General features: G+C 31.4%; 4 protein-coding genes and 1 long non-coding RNA gene across 18 annotated transcripts in view; 3 read left to right on the forward strand and 2 right to left on the reverse strand.

The window, feature by feature from the left end:
• Positions 1-35: 35 nt before the first annotated feature.
• Positions 36-1,922, reverse strand: LOC115876908 (solute carrier family 41 member 1-like). Of its 2 annotated transcripts, none has more exons than XM_030892952.1 (2): positions 1,615-1,922; positions 36-1,553 (listed from the first exon to the last, which is right to left on the reverse strand). In XM_030892952.1, exons 1-2 carry the CDS (start codon positions 1,693-1,695, stop codon positions 204-206), a joined length of 1,431 nt encoding a protein of 476 aa, XP_030748812.1. In that variant the 5' UTR covers positions 1,696-1,922; the 3' UTR covers positions 36-203. The 2 variants fall into 2 exon arrangements, with proteins under 2 accessions (XP_030748812.1, XP_030748811.1); XM_030892951.1 differs by having other exon boundaries at positions 1,612-1,922.
• Positions 1,923-3,105: 1,183 nt separating this feature from the next.
• LOC115876909 (solute carrier family 41 member 1-like) lies at positions 3,106-10,180 on the forward strand. 5 transcript variants are annotated; one of them, XM_030892954.1, is made up of 4 exons: positions 3,106-3,345; positions 4,778-5,078; positions 8,819-9,290; positions 9,346-10,180. In XM_030892954.1, exons 1-4 carry the CDS (start codon positions 3,335-3,337, stop codon positions 10,047-10,049), a joined length of 1,488 nt encoding a protein of 495 aa, XP_030748814.1. In that variant the 5' UTR covers positions 3,106-3,334; the 3' UTR covers positions 10,050-10,180. The 5 variants fall into 5 exon arrangements, with proteins under 5 accessions (XP_030748814.1, XP_030748813.1, XP_030748815.1 ...); XM_030892953.1 differs by lacking the exon at positions 3,106-3,345 and adding an exon at positions 3,660-3,722; XM_030892955.1 differs by lacking the exon at positions 3,106-3,345 and adding an exon at positions 4,174-4,322.
• A 123-nt stretch (positions 10,181-10,303) lies between these two features.
• On the forward strand, positions 10,304-12,294 carry LOC115876910. The gene is made up of 4 exons (XM_030892958.1): positions 10,304-10,447; positions 11,247-11,649; positions 11,709-11,923; positions 11,995-12,294. Exons 1-4 carry the CDS (start codon positions 10,430-10,432, stop codon positions 12,232-12,234), a joined length of 876 nt encoding a protein of 291 aa, XP_030748818.1. The 5' UTR covers positions 10,304-10,429; the 3' UTR covers positions 12,235-12,294.
• Positions 12,295-12,622: 328 nt separating this feature from the next.
• LOC115876913 lies at positions 12,623-13,554 on the forward strand. Of its 2 annotated transcripts, none has more exons than XR_004049227.1 (4): positions 12,623-12,879; positions 12,952-13,227; positions 13,284-13,387; positions 13,443-13,554. It is a non-coding gene; the product is annotated as an uncharacterized LOC115876913 (long non-coding RNA). The 2 variants fall into 2 exon arrangements; XR_004049228.1 differs by having other exon boundaries at positions 12,992-13,227.
• LOC115876912 (nucleolysin TIA-1) overlaps positions 13,552-19,106 on the reverse strand; it is a 57,772-nt gene continuing 52,217 nt past the window's right edge. For 2 of the 8 annotated variants that reach the window (XM_030892961.1, XM_030892959.1), the window contains exon 9: positions 13,552-17,494. In XM_030892961.1, the coding sequence (XP_030748821.1) occupies positions 17,450-17,494 (45 nt within the window). In that variant the 3' untranslated portion in view covers positions 13,552-17,449. Of the gene's footprint in view, positions 18,166-19,106 lie in introns of all 8 variants that reach the window. The other 6 variants (XR_004049225.1, XR_004049222.1, XR_004049223.1 and 3 more) reach the window with 6 other exon arrangements.

Consider the following 19,106-nt stretch of genomic DNA (forward strand, 5'->3'; position numbering starts at 1 on the left):
CCTAAGACATATCTTAAATAAGAAGAAATAAAAGATAACGATAAGACGTGATTTATTTAATCTTCTCTTCATAAAAAATTAATTAAACAAATACAAAATATCTCCTTCTGGTTAACAATCGTTCAGACAGGGATGTAACAATTAAAATATTTTTTTATACATTAAAATTTATGATTTACAATATACATATAAACATTTTAAAATTAATCTCCCACATCGCTATCTCCATCGCCAATAAGATAAAGGAATTGAAAGGCGATTCCGAGAAGCATAGTCCCTAATAAGTCACCTAAAGCCGTTAAGTAAGGAATGGCAGAATTATCGGGATCAACACCAGCCCGCCACATGCTCAAAGTCAGTACTTGAGCGATATAAAGTAATAAAAATACTTGTAACAGCGCCGCCGATAAGTAAACAGCCATAAAAATTATAGTAAATGAAGTATGGCCAGCTTGCAAGTAACTAATCATATATGAGAAAATTAAATGACCAGGAACAACCATGAGCATGAGCATCTTTGCTGTACCTGTATGGCTGGTTTTTTTCTCATCACAGAACGCGGAACATGGACTAATGCACACTTGCATCGTTTCAGGGAGGTAACCAGGCTCACCTTGACTATGCAACTCAGTTGATATGCGACTAGCTTGAACAGCCACTAAATTACCACCTACCCCATTAATAATTAATTGAAATACTGCAACCCCCTTGAACTGTGACACAGTAAAATCTAAAATAAGTCCACCAGCACTGCTTATTATCATGGCTGATATAACTGGACTCCACCCAGAAAACAATACTTCACGCGTATATTTATTTTCACTAGCTATATAAGCCCATAAAGGAACCAAACCTAAACCTAAAACAATTAATGTTGGGGTTAACCAGGGATGACTATCAATAGTTCTATAAAACAATGAGGCAAAGTATGATAAAACTGCGAGAGTTGTTAGGTCACCCAAACCGGCTGCTATAGGAGTAGCTACATTGTCAGGATTGATATGAAAATGCCGAGAGAAAATTATTACACCCACCATCACCAATCCGAGCACAAAACTAGCCGCAAAGGCTGTGACTATACTACTGGCACTTAAAAGTAGGGCATGTTGAATGTTAACAATTCCTTTTGGAATCCACCCAAACACTACAGCGGCAAGTGAGGCCAAAAACCCAACAACAATTGCTTGACATAATATTAAAGCTATGTTCCCTACAATTAAACTAGTCTTTTGCTTTTTACTATCTAAATGTCCTAAATTAGCGTGAGTAGACAGCCTTGAACACAAAGTCATCTCCAAATTGCCTTTTAAGCCTAGCAATGCAGGTACTAAAATATAAACTTCAGACACATTTTGATACACTGGCCAATGTTGTACTTTATCTAACAGTAGACTTGCTGCAACCATTCCAAATCCAGCAAGGAGGAAAGGTATGAACATTTGTATTGCTGTCGCCCATACTGATTCTTTTTGAAATAAAACCACAGTTTCTTTGGTTGATCCCCTGTTGAGCAGTATTGAAGTATCAGATGGGTATTCACTGCCATCCTCTTCCTACAATAAAGGTAATATTAACGTGACGAACCAACATAACAACCTGTAGAGATTTTACAACTTCATTTTCATTTCCCACCATCATAGAGTTTAAAAATTGACGATCCTTATTGAATTTTCTTTTTTTTAATGTGGAATCCATGGTGTTTATTTAAACTTTTTTGCGGATTTGTCAACATTGCGAACAGAATAAAGGTGGATGCTTCGACGAAAACGAACCGCGACAAACTGACATTCTCGGCTAGTCTTTAAACGTTTAAGATAACAAAAATATGCATAAAATCCTAGAACCAAATACTTATATTTAAACACGAAACTATGGAGCGTAGAGGTAGTACCTCTACACTCCATACACGAAACGTCAAACACAATTTTCAAATTCTGACAATCAGCTGATCTAAATTTCCTTCTATATTTTATTTTATATTCTCTATGGATAGCACTTGCATTTATTTAGTTGTCTTCATTATGCAGCCAGATATACAACGTTATTTTCTGAATTTATTTAAATTTTATATTATTATATTATCGAATACAGTCTAAATTTATTTAAAAAATATATTTTATTACAAATTTTATTTAGTACAAAATCATATTCTATTCTAAATCTAATCATAATATATTCTAAACCTTAGTACTAAATTAATACCATTGATATGAAACTAGAACACTAAACAGAAGTAATATATGTTTTTAAATATTAAATTTGAATTTAATAATATAATTAAACTTATTATAAGATTATTATTATCAATTTGTATAGCCATAAAAATTAAAAATGCTGGCAAAATTTTTTTCTTGGCAAAATGGTGAAGGTGCCTTTAATTTTTTTTAAATTTCAAAAATAAATTAAAAAATTGTTCTTAGCTGCTGACGGATGAAAAAAATGCTACTTCTTTTAAAAATATTATATGTGTTTCCCATATTAAACAAAGCTGAATAGCACTTGAAATGTGTTGGATATAAAATTGTTGAAATTTTTTTTATATAGTATTTAGTTTTTTAATTTTATTTTTTTTAATAATTTTTATTAAAAAATTAGACAAGTAAAGGGTTTAATGCAAATAATATTTATTCTTTTCGTTAGTTGTGGCTGTTTGAAATAACAAAAGGAGAATATTATTTGCACACTGATATGATTGAAGAGTATACCTCCACTTATAATGATTTAAAGCCACCACTTGTCAGCTATTATGTAATAAAACTATGGTCACCTAATTTTCCTAACTGACCCAAATCCGTTTCTAATGATAACTTAAGTCAAATTAACTTCTATTGTTCTATAAATATTTCAAAGCTTTATTTATTATAACAAAATGCAAGTAATTTGAGTGTTCTCCTCTCAAATGTATTAATTATTCTTGTTGTACAAGACATTAGTAAGAAGCTCGTCTAAGATTCGGATAGCCAAAGTTACATAAATAATATCTCAAGGCCTATGGCTCATAGCAAATTCATGGGCCATTTTTACGCATTTAAAGCATTTGAGGGCGTAATAACATAATGGGCCATAATAACTTGTAGGCTATTGCAGGACAATTGCGCACTAACTAGTCTAAAATAAGACATTCAATTGAAAGGTGTAAAAATCTTCGCAAACTGAACAAACTTCTTACAATTCGACATATCTAGATATATTTTTTTGCAAATCAACAGGTGTGTGCTCTTGTGCGTCCTTTTTTACTACGTCAGGTGCTGTGCCCATTTTTAAATGTATAGCCACGAAAGCTCAGCAGCTTTTCTAACATGATTCCTCCACCAAGGATTGAAGATATGCTCAGATGGACACAGGGTAGGACTAGGTTTTTAAGACTCAGAAACTAAACTAAAAACATCTTACATTTAATATTATCTACACAAGATACAGGCATGTGATCTGAATCTTCCCTGAATAGATAATCATTTAAATTTTAACCGCCCTAAGGTTGAAACTGAGTTTTTTTTTAAATCATTAACCCCTTAGACGTGGATTAATTTGTTTTAATAATAATATATGTAAATATTTTCGTAATTGTTTGTGTATCATTTTAATTGTTTTTGCAGTGTTGATAAAATATTTTAAATCGCGAGAGTTGTTATTTTTTTATTACATCTATTGGTATAAATGAATAGCAAAAATTTTACGCACCAAAGTTGTCTGTAAATGTCTATAAGAAAGTCTAAACTAAGGTATGTAATTACAAACTGTGAAAATAAAAAAATAATTTTTATAAAGTGGGCAGAGAAAAATTTCGGTGCCAAAACTCGCTCCAAAGGAAATAGAACATTTCCTAAAATGATCTTATAATACTAATTTAGAACTGCCAAAACCTTGAATTTTTCTGAAAGAAGGCAGGACATGACTATAGAAACACCACAAAAAATAATCGTTCAAATTCGTAGTAATCATCAATTAGGATGATTTTCGTAATTTAAACATCTCAACTGAAAATTGTTCCTTTGCATTAACAGTTTTTTCCTCATTATAAAGCCGTATATCAAAGAAAATTATTAAACAGCGCTTCTACACGTATTATAACGTCTATACAGTAATATCATATAATTTGTAATTGTTTAATAAAAAAAATTCCGTTCTGCTGAAGGGTCTCTAAAGCACATGTCTGTAAAAATTGATCGATTCAGGGCGATGAAAAGTCTAGACAGTTTTTAGTATAATAAATGATGTAGTTCAGCAAACAACGTTTGAAAGCCTTTATGGCTAAATAGCCCTATTTTTTATTTAGTGCACTTAACAGGCACAAGATCCAAATTTAAACATTTTTTTTAAAGGTATGTTTATATAATTCTATTTATGCGTTTACAATATTTATCTGAAATGTTTTGTACCATTGTACCTGTACCTTACTTTATAATACCCTTCAAACATATTTCTGTTATCTTTGTGAATATGATTTTGTTATATTTTGTTTTATATTACTAACAAAGTCTTAGATGATTAAGTGATCATTAAATTTAAGTTATTGCCTAAGTTGAAATATTTTACTGTGCTATACCTATCGAAACAAACACAGTTTCATCGATGTTAATTTTAAATAAACATATAATAATATTGTAAATATTGCCTTATTCAGTCTTTCGAGTTTGTTATTTTATATTTCAACAAAATTGTAAACGTTTAGATTAAGTGTAGCAGGTATAAATATATAATAAAAAAATTTAACATTGAAATGTAGTAGAAAATAAAATTTAATTTCTTGCTGACAGTTTGCTGTTGTATTTTTTAGCAAGGAAAGCAATGGAGAAAAAATGGAGGGTTCCAATCACCTACAGGCACCAGAAAAAGACGCGGAACTTAACGCCACCCACACTGCAATAGAAATGTTAAATGCCATCACAACTGTGGTATCAGAAGACAATAACGAAAATGACAATGGCAAGCTTCCTGATATTGTGGCACAAGCAAAAGTATGCAACGACGATGAAATCAAGGAAACTTACTTTTCTATCACTATTCAAGTCTTTATACCATTCCTGATTGCAGGATTTGGTATGGTAATGGCTGGCTTGGTTTTAGACAAAATCCAAGTAAGTATTCGTATACAGGGTGGTCCGAATTGTATTCCGGAAACTTCGGTAGCATATTCTGCAGATTAAATTAAGTAAAAAAGTTCGTATAAATGTATGTCCTAAAATGCTTAGTTTCGGAGATACAGGGTGTAGAAATTTCATTAACGTGTAATATTGGGTCCCAAGTAGCATTTTCACGACTTGCGACCACATGTTTACTAAACACAACGTTGGATTAGTTACAAAAAATAGTTAGCTCCCTACCTTAGATATTAAAATAAATTTAAACGTTTTTATAACGTTGTGCCGACGTTGGACTAGTACTACAGCAAAGTAGAAGCTTCTGCGACGTCGAATAAACGTTGTCTTGTAACCATTTTTGCTTAAGTGATCTTTAGGTGATTCGGACAACGTAGTTACAACGTTGGACAATATAGAGTTTTCCGACGTCAGTTTCAGGACCTATTCCAACGTTATGCAAACGTCGTCTGTTTTACTAATTCCAACGTTGTTTAGATTTCCTTATTCTTACGTTGGTAGGACGTCGAGTCACTACCTTTTTGCAAATGTTTTTGTTTTTATAAAAAAACCTTAATTAAAATGGGACATAAGAAAGGTACATATAAAACTAAATTTAAATATACATCGACATATATTACCGATAGTTTATCCACTCCCTCGTTTATTTAGATTATAGAGGGCGGCACAAGCTAGACTCTAGGATGACTAAATTAGGCAATCTTGCGACTAGTATACTACCTGTTAAGGCCGAACTGCGACTTTATTAGTCCAGTATGCGACTACTCGAACTACTCCATCTTAATCTCCAAAACAACAAAGTGAAAGCCGCCATGTTGTTAAATAAGAAAATGTTTCGTTCCTAAAATATCAATTCCTGCTTTTTGAATACGTTTACTTGAAATATTTGACCCTAAAAACACGCGGAAACAATTTTTCGACTGCGAATAAATTATTCTCATTTTACTAAAAAAAAATTCAAGAAAAATTTTAAAACTTCTTTAATTTTAAGGCCCATTGGTATTTTTCAAAAGTAGGAACAATACATTTATCAATAAAGTTGTTTGCGTTTAACTTTTTGCCTTGGGTAACGAGTTACAGAGTCGGTTAAAGTGTTTCAATAATTATGATCTTCAAACATCCTCCACACTTAAATACTTTTGTTTTGTTTTCCTTCACTGCCATCTGACATATGTCTCTAACTAAATCATAAAAATAATATTTTTACTATAATGATCCCAATTTAGGATAAAACGCGACTTAGACGCCATATTATTATAGTTTTGTATTTCTGTGAATTAGGATTTTAAACAAAGTTGCAGTTTGTACTAAATTAGGCTGCTAGCCAACGTCGGTATCCAACGTCGTTTCGACCTAAAAATTATTCTCCAAACTAGTGCAGACTAGGGTTGGCACGAGGTTGTGCCGACGTCGCGCCCCGACGTTTGGTCGCGTGACACAACGTTGTCCCGACGTCCAAATGCTGCTTGGGATAACGTCAATATTGGGATGAAAATTGGTGTCTGGGAGTTTTTGGACATGAGAAATTTGATTTTCATGTCAATATGACTCCTACTTGTAGAGGGCGCCACCTACATATGCTTTAACCCTTGATTATGTTATAAACAAGGGCTTTAACTGGTTTGAAGAGTAATAACTTTTCATCCATACCTGTATAAAACTACGGAGTAGAAAAATATACATTTACAACTTTTTTTTACATAAAAAAGGTCTCTTGGTAAAAATCGCTACGAGTAATGGTTCTCGAGGTATTTGAAATTGAAATTATCAATACCTGTCATCATTGACAAATTAAACATGTTGACCAAATAGTTATTAGACTGAATTCTTAAATTTGAAATCTTTTTGTGCCAAAAGTTCAACAGAAACTGTTTAGTCATCATTTTTTCACAGAAAAAATTATGATTAATTTAAAAAAATAAAAATTTATTATTTCAGTCAAATAACTCTACACTCGTGTACTTATTTTTTGTCAATAATGACGTGTATTGACTACTTCCATTTTAAATATCTTGAGAACGGTTGCCTGTAGCTATTTTTACCAAGAGACATTTTTTACGTAAAAAGTCATGGAAATGGATATTTTTTTAGTCAGTAGTTTTATACAGGTACCGTCGAAAAGTTATTACTCTTCAAAACAGTCAAAACGCATGTAGGTGGCGCCCCCTACAAATAGGAGTCATTTTGACATCAAAATCAAATTTCTCGTATCATAAAACTCCCAGATACCAATTTTCATACAGATATTGACGTTATTTCAGAAATTATTTAGAAAAAATCGAAATAAAAATGAAGCTTCTACACCCTGTATCTCCGAAAGTAAGCATTTTAGGACATACATTTATATGAACTATTTTACTTATTTTTATCTGCAGAATATGCTGCCGCAGTTTCCGGAATACAGTTCGGACCACCCTGTATATATATATATTATTAAATAAACCTACTATTAAGGTATACAGGGTGACAATTTGAAAACGAACAGTATTTAATATTGCCTCTACCGATGATAGTATGAAACACGTCAATTTATATATCAAGGGCGACAATTTTTGAGGCATTTGTTGTCGTATTACTTTCAACCCCTTGACCCCCAGGGCACCTACCCCTAAAATTTTAAATAGCAACCCCTATTTCTTTTACCATTTTTGTGTTTCTTATAGAATTCTACATAAACTGCATTATTTTTTTGAGAATTTTATAAGGAACACAAAAATGGTAAAAGAAATAGGGGTTGCCATTTAAAATTTTAGGGATAGGTGCCCTGAGGGTCAAAAGGTTGAAAGTAACACGACAACAAATGCCTCAAAAATTGTCCCCCTTGATATGTAAATTGAGGTAATTCGCCAAATTTTCATACTATCATCGGTAGAGGTAATACTAAGTACTGTTCGTTTTCAAGTTGTCACCCCAGATGCAAAAAAAACGCAACGGAGAAATTTTTGGTCAAATTTTTAAGGCTGTACTTAAACTACCGTTAAACGGCAGCTTACTAAAATGCCGTTAATAGATATGACGTCGTTGATGTGACGCACTTGACGGGCTTTATGAAATATAGGAATTTTATAAGAACTAACGTTATCCACCCCACCAAATAACCAACTTAACCAACGCAACTAACCTCGACACTGATAAAAATATATAAAAAACAAATATAAATTAGTAAAAACCAACCAACCCCACCAAATAACCAACTAACCAATGAATTAACACCCTCCAAATAACCACGCTAACCAACCCGCCAAATAACTAAACCAATCCAACCAAAAAGTGTGAAACCAATGCAATAAGATCACGCTATAAGCAAAAAAAATATAAAAAATCTTGGTCGGCGTGAGAATTGAACCACGGACCATGCGCTCACGAAGCGATAGCCTCAGCCAAGGAGCCACAGGTGCTCTTGCAAAATGCTTATAGGTAGGCATTACTTTCCGCCGACATGAACGACGTCACAATATCTATTAACGGCATTTTAGTAGGCTACCGTTTAACGGCTGTTTAAGTACATCGAATTTTTAAAGTGTTATATTTTTGTTATTTGTAAAAAACTGAGTTTACGAATTAAAGTTGATATAATTATATACAGCTTGCTAAAAAATTCATGAAAATAGGGCTAAAAATATCAAAAATATAACACTTTAAGAAATTTGACCAAAAATGTCTCCGTTGCGTTTTCTTTGCATCTGAGTGTATTTTACTTATGATAACGTGTCTTTTAGCATTGGCCAGTTTTTGAAGAAATAACAGAATTAGTGATTCTTATACCAGCTCTCCTAGGATTAAAAGGCAATATAGAAATGACCCTATCGTCCAGGTTGTCTACGCAAGCCAATCTAGGCCATATGGACACAACCAAACAAAAAATCAGTATTATCGTTGGCAATTTGACTCTTATTCAGTGTCAGGCCATCGTTGTAGGCTTCCTTGGAGCTTTGGTTGCGATTGTGATGGGTGGCATTAAAAGCAACGAAGTAGAACTAGACCATGCTTATATTCTATGCGCCAGCAGTTTAGTGACAGTGTCAATTGCCAGTTTTATCCTAGGACTCATTACAGCAGGCGTAATAATATGTTCCAGATATTGCCATATCAATCCAGATAATGTTGCCACGCCTATTGCAGCTAGTCTGGGCGACTTGACTTCATTGACCTTACTTTCCTTGGCATCCACGTTTTTATACGAATCAATTGGTAAGTAATACTCAGTTATTTAACTAATATGTCCTATATTATGGATTCTTTTAAGGTGAGCAAGACTGGCTAGCACCCCTAATAATTGCTATGTATATCATGCTCATCCCGCTATGGGTTTGGATAGCCAAACGAAATCCTTTGACAAGAGAAGTTCTTTTTCACGGTTGGACTCCCGTAGTGGGAGCAATGTTCATCAGCTCGATGGGAGGGTTGATTCTGGACTTCATGGTTTCCAGATTTGAAGGGATAGCCGTATTTTCACCGGTAATAAACGGTGTGGGAGGTAATTTAGTAGCCGTGCAAGCCAGCAGAATATCAACAGCCCTTCACAAAGAAGCCGAATTAGGCGAATTAAATTCGGAAAACGACGATGAAGATGACAGGAAAATTTTCATTTCCCCCATGACGGGCTTTTGTGGAAAGGACGGTCACGCTCGCACCACTAGGATTTTGATGGCGATGGTCATTCCTGGACACCTCATATTCATCTACACAATTGACTATTTAAAGGACGGAGATACCTCGCTCAGTTCCTTGTTTGTCGTCGTGTATCTGTTGGCAGCCATCATACAAGTAGCTACGTTACTCTATGTGGCTTACATTCTAATTCACTGGATGTGGAAAAAGAAGATAGATCCAGACAACTCAGCTATACCGTATCTGACTTCCGTCGGGGATTTACTTGGAATTACCTTATTAGCAATTGCCTTCCAGTTCTTGTACCTCGTGTCTGATCACGACGTACAGTCTGATTAATATAGTTTATTTCTTCTTTTTGTGATATAGAATTTGCAGAATTGTATGTTTTATACATAGACACACTAAGCCTATCATGTTGAGAATGCATTAATAATTTATTTTTAATAGAAAAAAGTTATCTATGAAAATAGTCAAGTGTTTTATTTTTGGGTGGAGCTAAAGACAAAAGAGAGCATTTCTGGAGAGGTGAGGTGTAGTTAATTGTTTTTTAAGGCAATCAGGGTTAAACCAACTTTCGAGGCACTATAAATCGAAGAATTTAAACCGCCGGTCGGTTACTTCATTGGGCGGGCACCTACCAATCCAGTTCTTGTGTTGTTCTCTTTGCTGTACCATCAAACTCTATTTCATTCAAGATTATTTCACGTAATTTAAATATGAAAGGCTTCATCCTGGTAAGTTATCAGTATATTTATAAATAACTGTTTTTTAATCTCACATTTTATTATTAAAATAATCAATGTATGAAATAATTGCTAAAAAAATTGTTTAAAAGTGTTTAAATCTGAAATAATTCGACATCAATAAAGTGAATAAAATTTTACACAGTTTCTATAATTTTTCAGATTTTTTTTGGTCTTTTTTAATATTTGTTTCTAGCCATTCTGATGTCTCTTCCGGACCCTCTGTCTTTAAACTATTAACATTACATGTTTCAGTAAAAATATATAAAATTAAATAATCTCCGTAATTTTCAGCTTTTTCTCATCAATTTATAATATTTTAAAGTGTTATAATCACATTCAACATTCATACATTAACAGATATAAAACATAATTTAATTCATATATTTTTACAAACGCGCGGTTTACTGAATTTTTTTTTAATTATAAAATAATTCACTGTTCATGACTTATTGGGTTTAGCCCAAAGTCCTGCAGTAAGTACTACATTAACGTAACGCTCAATAAAATAATGCATCAAGAAACAAGATGAACTAATAACAAAAGTCGATGACCGCGAAATTTTTGGTAAAGCACCTTGGCATATGAAAATGTCAAGCTACCAGAATTTCATGTCTTATTTTCTGATCACTTACATTAACAAAACTAGAGCATACGCCTTGGTACTTCTTTAATAAACTTTTACGAGCATCGTGGGTGTAATGGATTTCTTTTTACAATAGAGACGAAATATGCATTTTAATGTTTTTAAAAATAATTCAGCATTTTTTATATAATCGCTTTTTTTTAGGTAGTATGCGTTTACTGGGTCCATCAAGTAGGCGCACAACACCCCATTCAAGAGTTTTACACTTCTTTGCCTCAAACATATATCCCTCAAAGTTATTCATTTCCTACAACTTTTCCTAATGTTATACCGTACAATTTTTATCAGCCCCCATTGTTGGCTTACGATATTCCACAACAAATTAGTAGTCTTCAAAATATAGTCAAATTAAATGGAAATGAAGCTGATCATTCGAATCTAAGTGATTCTGTACCTCATTTTACTAGAAATGAAGTAAATTTAAACTTAGTTGAGAAGACTTTTCAGTTACCAAAATCTTTATCAATTCCCACTGATACATATAGAGGCTATGGGTATCATACGAAATTTGATGATGGTGCTAGTTCTGCTGTAGTATTTTTCAGCGGTATTTAAAATAACAAAAATGTAAAATTAATTAAAAATTAATTGTTAAATATATTTCAGGTCCTCCATTACTTCAAGAAAGCCCCCAGAATTCTAAAGAATATATAACTGTAGCTTCAGATAGCATAAGTTCAGAAGTTCCTCAAATAGAACAAAGACTGAACGGCATTTTAAATGATCCAACAGAAAATAACCACAAAAAACAAGGAGATATTTATTCTTCTTTAGCTCCACTAATAAAATCACTCATAGAAAATCCTCAGCCATTATCTAACGTAAGTTTTTAATATAAGAAAGTTATTTAGATAGATATTCACTCATGTGGTTATGTGTTTTGTATTTTTAGGTATTTCGTTTTTACGCAGAACCTCGAATAACTGATACTAAACAATCAAGAAGTCTAAATTTAGAAACCACCACGACAAAAAACAATACAATTATGATAAAGGCAGGAACTACGGAATCTACAACTATTCAGTCGAATATTGAATTAGAAAACTCAACTACTGTAGCTTCTTCATTATCAACATCCACTTCTGACTCAGTCCAAACGACAACATTTGGAAATACAACTGTAAAGAAATAACAGGAACTAAATCTAACTAACATTTTATAAAATTTGTTTATTAAAATCTATAAAATTCAACATCGTTTTCTTATTAATCACTTAAAAATATAAATTGTAAAACAAACATCAAAATGTAAAATGCTACTACCCTATTTTAGTCTGTAATTTTATACGGTATGGTTTTTTATTAGTTTTTTTTTTGTTTAAATTAATATAAAATAAAATTCAACCAGTTTTAGCTACTCTATATCTCTGAGCTTTAGTTTAAGAAAAAACATATCCTATGGAACAGCCTATACCTATAAAAATAAAAATTTATTGTGGTGGATATGCAACTAAACATACTCATTATTTATTTTTGAATACAAAACAGCAAAATCATTGAGCAAAATCAAAATACATTTTTAACCTTTAAAATCTTTAAATTATGCTTTATTGATATGTAATTCTAAATTACTAAAATTAATTAAATAAAATATATAATTCTAAACGCTGTTTAGAATTATAATTTAGAAGTTTATTAAAACTATGGCAGAATTTAACCAGCACGATGAAACAATTAATTTTGTAGGTAGGCTAACAGATAGAGATCAAATCTTCTCTCAAAGGAGTCTTGCAACCAATCTTGCAACAATTAAATCTGAAAATATTTGTGACACTTCGGTAAGTCTTCCATTATATATTTTTCTTGTGTTTGTAAGATAATATTACTTTAATATATATTATTTACTTTAGGTAACTGAAGCTCTAGATATTTTCTCTTATGTTTATGTAGGCAGGATTTTCTTTAGCATCAATAATGTGTTAAGAATAATGAAAGATATGGAAGTCGAAAGAACTAGCTTTCTGGAAATTCAGACATCATATTGATGGTTTTTGTGTCTGTAAATCATATTATAAGTGTGACTTGTGATCATATGTGATGCCTTCTCGTTGGGGGTGAACAGTTCAAAATCTAAAGCCAGAAAGCAAAATGAAAGATTCACATATAAAGCAATCAGATTGCTTCAGGTAAAGTTTTTTATTATTAATTTTGGTGTTACTTATTATTGTTTCTTTATTTTCAGACTTGTCCTGTGCTATATACTTCGGATTGTAGCGTTCACATTAAATGTACCTGATAAATATTGAACAAATTGCTTCATTATCTGCCTAAGAACAAACTAGAGAAGTAAGGACAATTACCTAAGTTTACTTTGTATTAATTTCAAAATGAATTATTTCAGAATATACCACACAGGCCATCATTTGAGGAACTGAAACCATTAAAGAACAATGGCATATAGTTGGTATTGATTTAGTTATAGGTATACTTAAATAAAAAGTTTATTTTTGCTTTTTAGAAGTTTTTATTTCAATTCCATTTTCTACATTTATAGATTAATCTTTTAAGTTTTACATATGTAACTTATATAATTCGTACCTAAGCACGCCTTCTTAATGTTAAGACGTAGAGCAACCATCAATATAAAACAACTGATTATCCAATTCACAACTTTGGGTATTTACGATGGTGGAATAGGAAATCACCTTTCTAACTATGGGCTCCGAAGAAAAATTGTTAAACATAAAAGTTAGAATGTTCTGAAAACATGAAGAATTGATATGGGCATTCTTAAATATGCAAAGGGCTAAATCACAGTTACAAAGGTTATTTCTGAAATCTTCTGTATATTAATATTGCACTATGCAATATATATTGCAATATGAACGCATATTATGTATTACTAGAGTTCTTATTAGTTCTGACTCATTAAATAAAAATTGTAAGGAAATAAAATAATTATACCTTAAAAATTAATCGGCCTGGCAAAATAAAACTACTATTCTTTTTATGCTAGATGAGGTAATCTATAGATAATTAATTTTTAAATTACTAGTTGAAGCATTTTGAAGTAACCACTATTTAAAATACGGCCACTAATTGGTAAATACATACATATAATCAAACTGACTAAACTTGAACTAATGATTATAAAATTAGCACCATCATATTTTGGTAGCTATATCTTGCTTTCTGTTTATCTAAAATATAAATAAATATACAAAATACATAAAATACTAATAAACTAACTCTAACTAACTTAACAGTGTGTTCTAGTTTGTTAAAAAATCTATTAGAGCTATCATAAGTCTTAGGTACATATATGTATAGAGTAAATATTTCATATAAAATTTACAAAATCATTCATAAAAAACCAACAGAGTTTTAAAAACAGTAAAATATTTTTAGAAAGATATATGCAAATATTTTCAAAGTTTATAGGTAGGTAGCTGGCTTACCTTCTTGAAACTCTAATTACACAGTTCAATTAATACTTTATATCACCGTGTGGAAGATGTAGCTGACCTATTTTACTGTGTGTATTAGAAAAATACCCTTTAAAGTAAGTCCATTATAGTACTAAGACAACCTACAATAATAATTATTAAATGTCTCGATTTTCGACGATGATATATATTATCTAAAAAAAATATTTTTTTTTATAAATAAATTATATATATGTAAATTCCTATTAAATTAAATTAATTACAAAGTTAATCAGGTATTATTGTCGAAAAAAATAATCCGTTAATCTGTAACCCTTTCGCGTATGTCTGGTTGCCGATCCATCTAGGGTATCTGTCAATCTAATTAAGAGCCAATCAAATGTCTTAAAAGACTACCCTTCAAATAATTAACCGTTTTTCATTTGTTTATCGGCACCATATTTTTTTTTGATAGCGTCTACTGAAAAATTAAGTTTTTTATCGTAGAAAATCCGTTTAGAGCCTTCTAAAGTATTTAAATTAGTGAATCCGATGTCGTTCCACGTTTGTGCGTACGTAACGCACCGCAACTTTTTCGGAATTCAAATTTGCCTCTAATCCTTTTCGGGTAAAGGTTGTAGGACAAGGGTTTTCGAGTTCTATCGGGGGTTTTCACTGGTTTAGAGTAGATGAGAGAGTAGAAATGGAAGTAAAGTCCGAGTCGGGAGCGCCTCCAAGCGCTTTTCGTCTCGCAGTTGCTCTTGGGGGGCTCGATTTTGGGGTCTGCTTGAATCTGGTTAAGGCCTACAGTTTCGCGACATAAAATGGCGGTTGTGACGGTCTCGGGAGTGAACTTTATTAATTTGATAGAAAAATAATGAGAGGCAACTGCTATCTTTTCCGTTAAAATAAGTCGTCCACTATGGTAAGTTGCCACAAATATTCCTTCATACATTTTCATTCATTATTTTTAATTAATTTGATACACTAATTATATTTCCTCTTTTATATTTCAGAATACTAATGGCTGCATATTGGCTACTATTAAGTATCTCAGAAGATGACGAAGATCTCCCCGCTACGCGCTTGCTGGCTGTTGGTAAGTGTATATTGTACGAATTTATATTATCTATTATTTTTACATGAATTATCGAAATACTTCCATATTGACTAGTTTATATTATGGAGCTTGACAGAATCAATCACATTTATGAAGAATAAAAATTTCTGAGAAACTTGAACTTTTTTTACAGTGTGTCCAAGAATACTGGACACTTAAAATTTAATCTTAATAAAAGTTTTTGATATTGAAGTATTTCATTGGTATAAAAGTATGAAATTCGCCCTAGAGTAATCTAATTTTATTTTAAAAGCTGGTAAAAATATTTGCATATATTAGTTGAAGAACAATTTATATTACAAATAATACTTAAACAAACTGTTTAATACTATAGGTAAATATGAAAGGAAAAACTTAATATAAAAGTTTCGTAAACAACAACGATATGTTAAATAAAACTAATACTTTGGTTCCTTCAGCTTTATTTCTTCTAAGATCAGGAAGTACGAGGGACAACAAAAAAGTTATGTTGTACTTGGATGATGCAAAAAGAACTTTTTTTTTGACCATCGTATTTTAGAATGTTTTTTGTTTGTTTTCATTTCATATCTCACTTGCCTTATCTAAATGGCCTAACGATTGGTCGCATAAGTTTTTTTTATGTTTGTCATCACATTTAGAAGATATAATCACAGGGTATGAAATGACCCAAATAGTTTTTTGAAACAATCATGTAAAAAAGCTATTTTAAACGTAATCTATATCATATATAAACGGTATCATATCACTTTAGCTTTGGTTGATTTTTTTAAAAACTTTTTATGAAGAAAAATGAAGTTGCTCTTATATTTTTTTATTCTTGTTTTATTTGACTAACATAAATAGTAGCCCTAAAATTATTAGTTTCTTAAATTAAAACAACTAGATGTGATATATTTTTGTTCACATTTAGTGACAGTTCCACAAACATTTATACAGTCGTTATATATAATTGTGCTGTTTGGGTAAGCGTGCATAATACAATTTTTTTTCTTCTTAAGTATCAACTTACACAGCTAAATTTTTGGCGCAACCATACCATTCTGTACAGACCTTAAATTATTTATTGAAAACGGGAAGGTGTCCTTCATATTCTTTTCTGATAATTTTTACGTTGATAATAACTAAGCTAATTGACAGAGTTGCCATTTTTTTCGGGTTCTGCCCTTCCACGTTTCCTTTGTCGCTATTTTACCAGCCAATTTTTAAAATAATAATTAATTGTTCTAATTTGTTTTCGGTATTAATTTCTATCTGGTATCAAAACTTTTCTCGTGATCAACTAAATACTTCATATAAAATTGCTAAATATCACGTTAGATAATAATATTTCTTTTATCACTGCCTCTCCATTTTCAAAGCTCTCTATCTACGAAGACACACTTACAAAAACTAAATTTCTGATAGCTTTGAGTACTTGCATCCGATTTATGAGTCTATGTACAGTTTCTTCTTTTAGATTATCTGTACAATATTATCCTTCGGGCAAGAGAGGTTGAGTGTTTTATTTGTTACACAACCCGCTGTAACCCCAGGGCATGTATATAATAATATATTTTTTGTTTTATTTATATATAATATGTATATATGTATAATATATATTTATTTACCCTATCTACTTGACATTTATGCTACTAGTGTTTTGTACATCTCAGAAATTAAACTTAAATTCTCACTTTAGTCGTTTACAAATATAAACTCTTATACTAAACTATCAAATATGATGTCCCAGCGAAGGTTTGGGAACGTTTGTCAAATTTGACCCATTAAACATAGAACATATAAACTGGAAATTTGAGGCCTAAAGGTATTCAAACACAGAAGATGACACATATCAATTAATGATTCCCTGGTCTTTTTGATGAATTGCCTGTATGTTTATATTCATACTAGAAGACTTGGTGTCAACCACTCGTTGTCTTCCGTCAGCTGTCAAAAAGACCCGAAATTACCACACTTATTTACAATTAACTAAGCGCCATTTTGGTGTACAGAGAAAATTTCAGCTTGGTTGCAAAAGCAATTGTGGTTTTATTGTTTGGAACTTTTATAACATTAGTACACATGTATTAAACGTGTTGCACACTTGAGCTCAAATCTGCCTTGTAACGATATATGTACATTTTTCATTTTGTTTTAATTCATTCATTGGACAAGCGGTTAATAAAAAGGGCTCGATGATATTCGTTGCAGATTTCAGCACAATTTCGTCTACACAAACATCCAGCCTATCACACAGACTTTTACCTAATTTCAGCTATTTATAAAATAAATCTCCTGCATTGCTTGGTAAGAAAAATAAAATGAACAGACGTTGCTTAAACGTTTTTAACTATTCTGATTGTAGTACGGCAGCTAAATATTATAAACATTTTACAAAAATATATGCTTAAAATTTTTAGATTGTATGTGTGTTGTAAAGAGGGCTTTTTATGTATAAATTCAAACCTTTAGTCCTCATTTTTCCTGTTCGAGAAATCGATAGTGTATAATAGAGAGACACCAACTTTTTTGGCACATATTACAAGTCGATAATAAACTTGAAGAAATATATTTTTTTCAATCTCTCGGCTCATTTAGTATTGTATGTTTCATTGGGCCTGAAATACAAAAAATCAGATTTAAGCAACTTGCCAAAAGAATTCAAAAATTTGATACACAAGCATTCTACAGGAGTTGAAAAAATTATCATGCTCGAGTCAACTTTAAGTAACGTCACTTTTAAATTAATTATTATTTAGTAGATATCTTTATAATTTTATTTTAATATCATTCATACTATGCTTTAAGCGAGGACATGCTGTAGCTGAAGAATTAAAGAGGAAAACACAGTTCTTACCTTAACACTTAATAATTAGTCTGGTTGTCAAAAATTCGAAAAATACTATTTTCCTTCTGAAGCTTTTAATAGAAGTAGGGTCGAGCGGTGTAACCATATTTAGGTAAAAAATGAGATTTAAATAAAACTACTGAAAGCTTATATTCAGTCAGTTTGTTTGTTAGGAACATTTAACAATAATTGTTGACATATTATCATCCCCATAATTTGTTTAATCTTTGTGTGAGGCTTTAATTTAAGTCCTGTTGGCATGCGAAGCTATTTTTTTTGGAGGGGTAAATAATGAGACAATGTAGGGGTAAATATGAGACAACTTAATAACATGTCTATTTTTAAATTTGATTCACGACTCAAGAATAATTAAAAAAATGTAAAGAAACCAAACAAAAGTATATAGAAAAATATCTTAAAAAGGCTTATTAAGTACATATTTTTCTTCTTTTTTAATAAGTTTAGATTTTTTTATTTGAGTTCTACTAATAAAAAAGTTACATTTCTATGTCTAATTTCTATCCTTCTACCCTCATATTTACTTCAGCATTTAATATAAACGATAGCAGATCCTTTAAACGTGCCTGTTGCGACTATGTCATTTTTAGACTTGTTATGGGTTAAATACGAAACACACTTTTCCGCATACTGACTTTTTAGGGGTATTTTTACTTCTGAAACAGTTTAATTAGCACCAAATACCTTTTTATA

The sequence above is a fragment of the Sitophilus oryzae genome, unplaced genomic scaffold (assembly GCF_002938485.1).
Source record: "Sitophilus oryzae breed Bouriz unplaced genomic scaffold, Soryzae_2.0 scaffold_1440_pilon_pilon, whole genome shotgun sequence".
NCBI classification, from domain to species: domain Eukaryota; kingdom Metazoa; phylum Arthropoda; class Insecta; order Coleoptera; family Curculionidae; genus Sitophilus; species Sitophilus oryzae.

What these genes read in the sequence shown, in the direction of transcription:
- LOC115876908 (XM_030892951.1), bottom strand. Translation starts at nt 1,695, where the DNA reads ATGGATTCCACATTAAAAAAAAGAAAATTCAATAAGGATCGTCAATTT. An exon ending in TGGGAAATGAAAATGAAGTT is followed by an intron (nt 1,554 to 1,611) that starts GTAAAATCTCTA and finishes CCTTTATTGTAG; the next exon opens with GAAGAGGATGGCAGTGAATA.
- LOC115876909 (XM_030892953.1), top strand. Translation starts at nt 3,697, where the DNA reads ATGTCTATAAGAAAGTCTAAACTAAG. An exon ending in ATAAGAAAGTCTAAACTAAG is followed by an intron (nt 3,723 to 4,777) that starts GTATGTAATTAC and finishes TGTATTTTTTAG; the next exon opens with CAAGGAAAGCAATGGAGAAA. An exon ending in GTTTTTATACGAATCAATTG is followed by an intron (nt 9,291 to 9,345) that starts GTAAGTAATACT and finishes GATTCTTTTAAG; the next exon opens with GTGAGCAAGACTGGCTAGCA.
- LOC115876910 (XM_030892958.1), top strand. An exon ending in TGCTGTAGTATTTTTCAGCG is followed by an intron (nt 11,650 to 11,708) that starts GTATTTAAAATA and finishes AATATATTTCAG; the next exon opens with GTCCTCCATTACTTCAAGAA. An exon ending in ATCCTCAGCCATTATCTAAC is followed by an intron (nt 11,924 to 11,994) that starts GTAAGTTTTTAA and finishes TTGTATTTTTAG; the next exon opens with GTATTTCGTTTTTACGCAGA.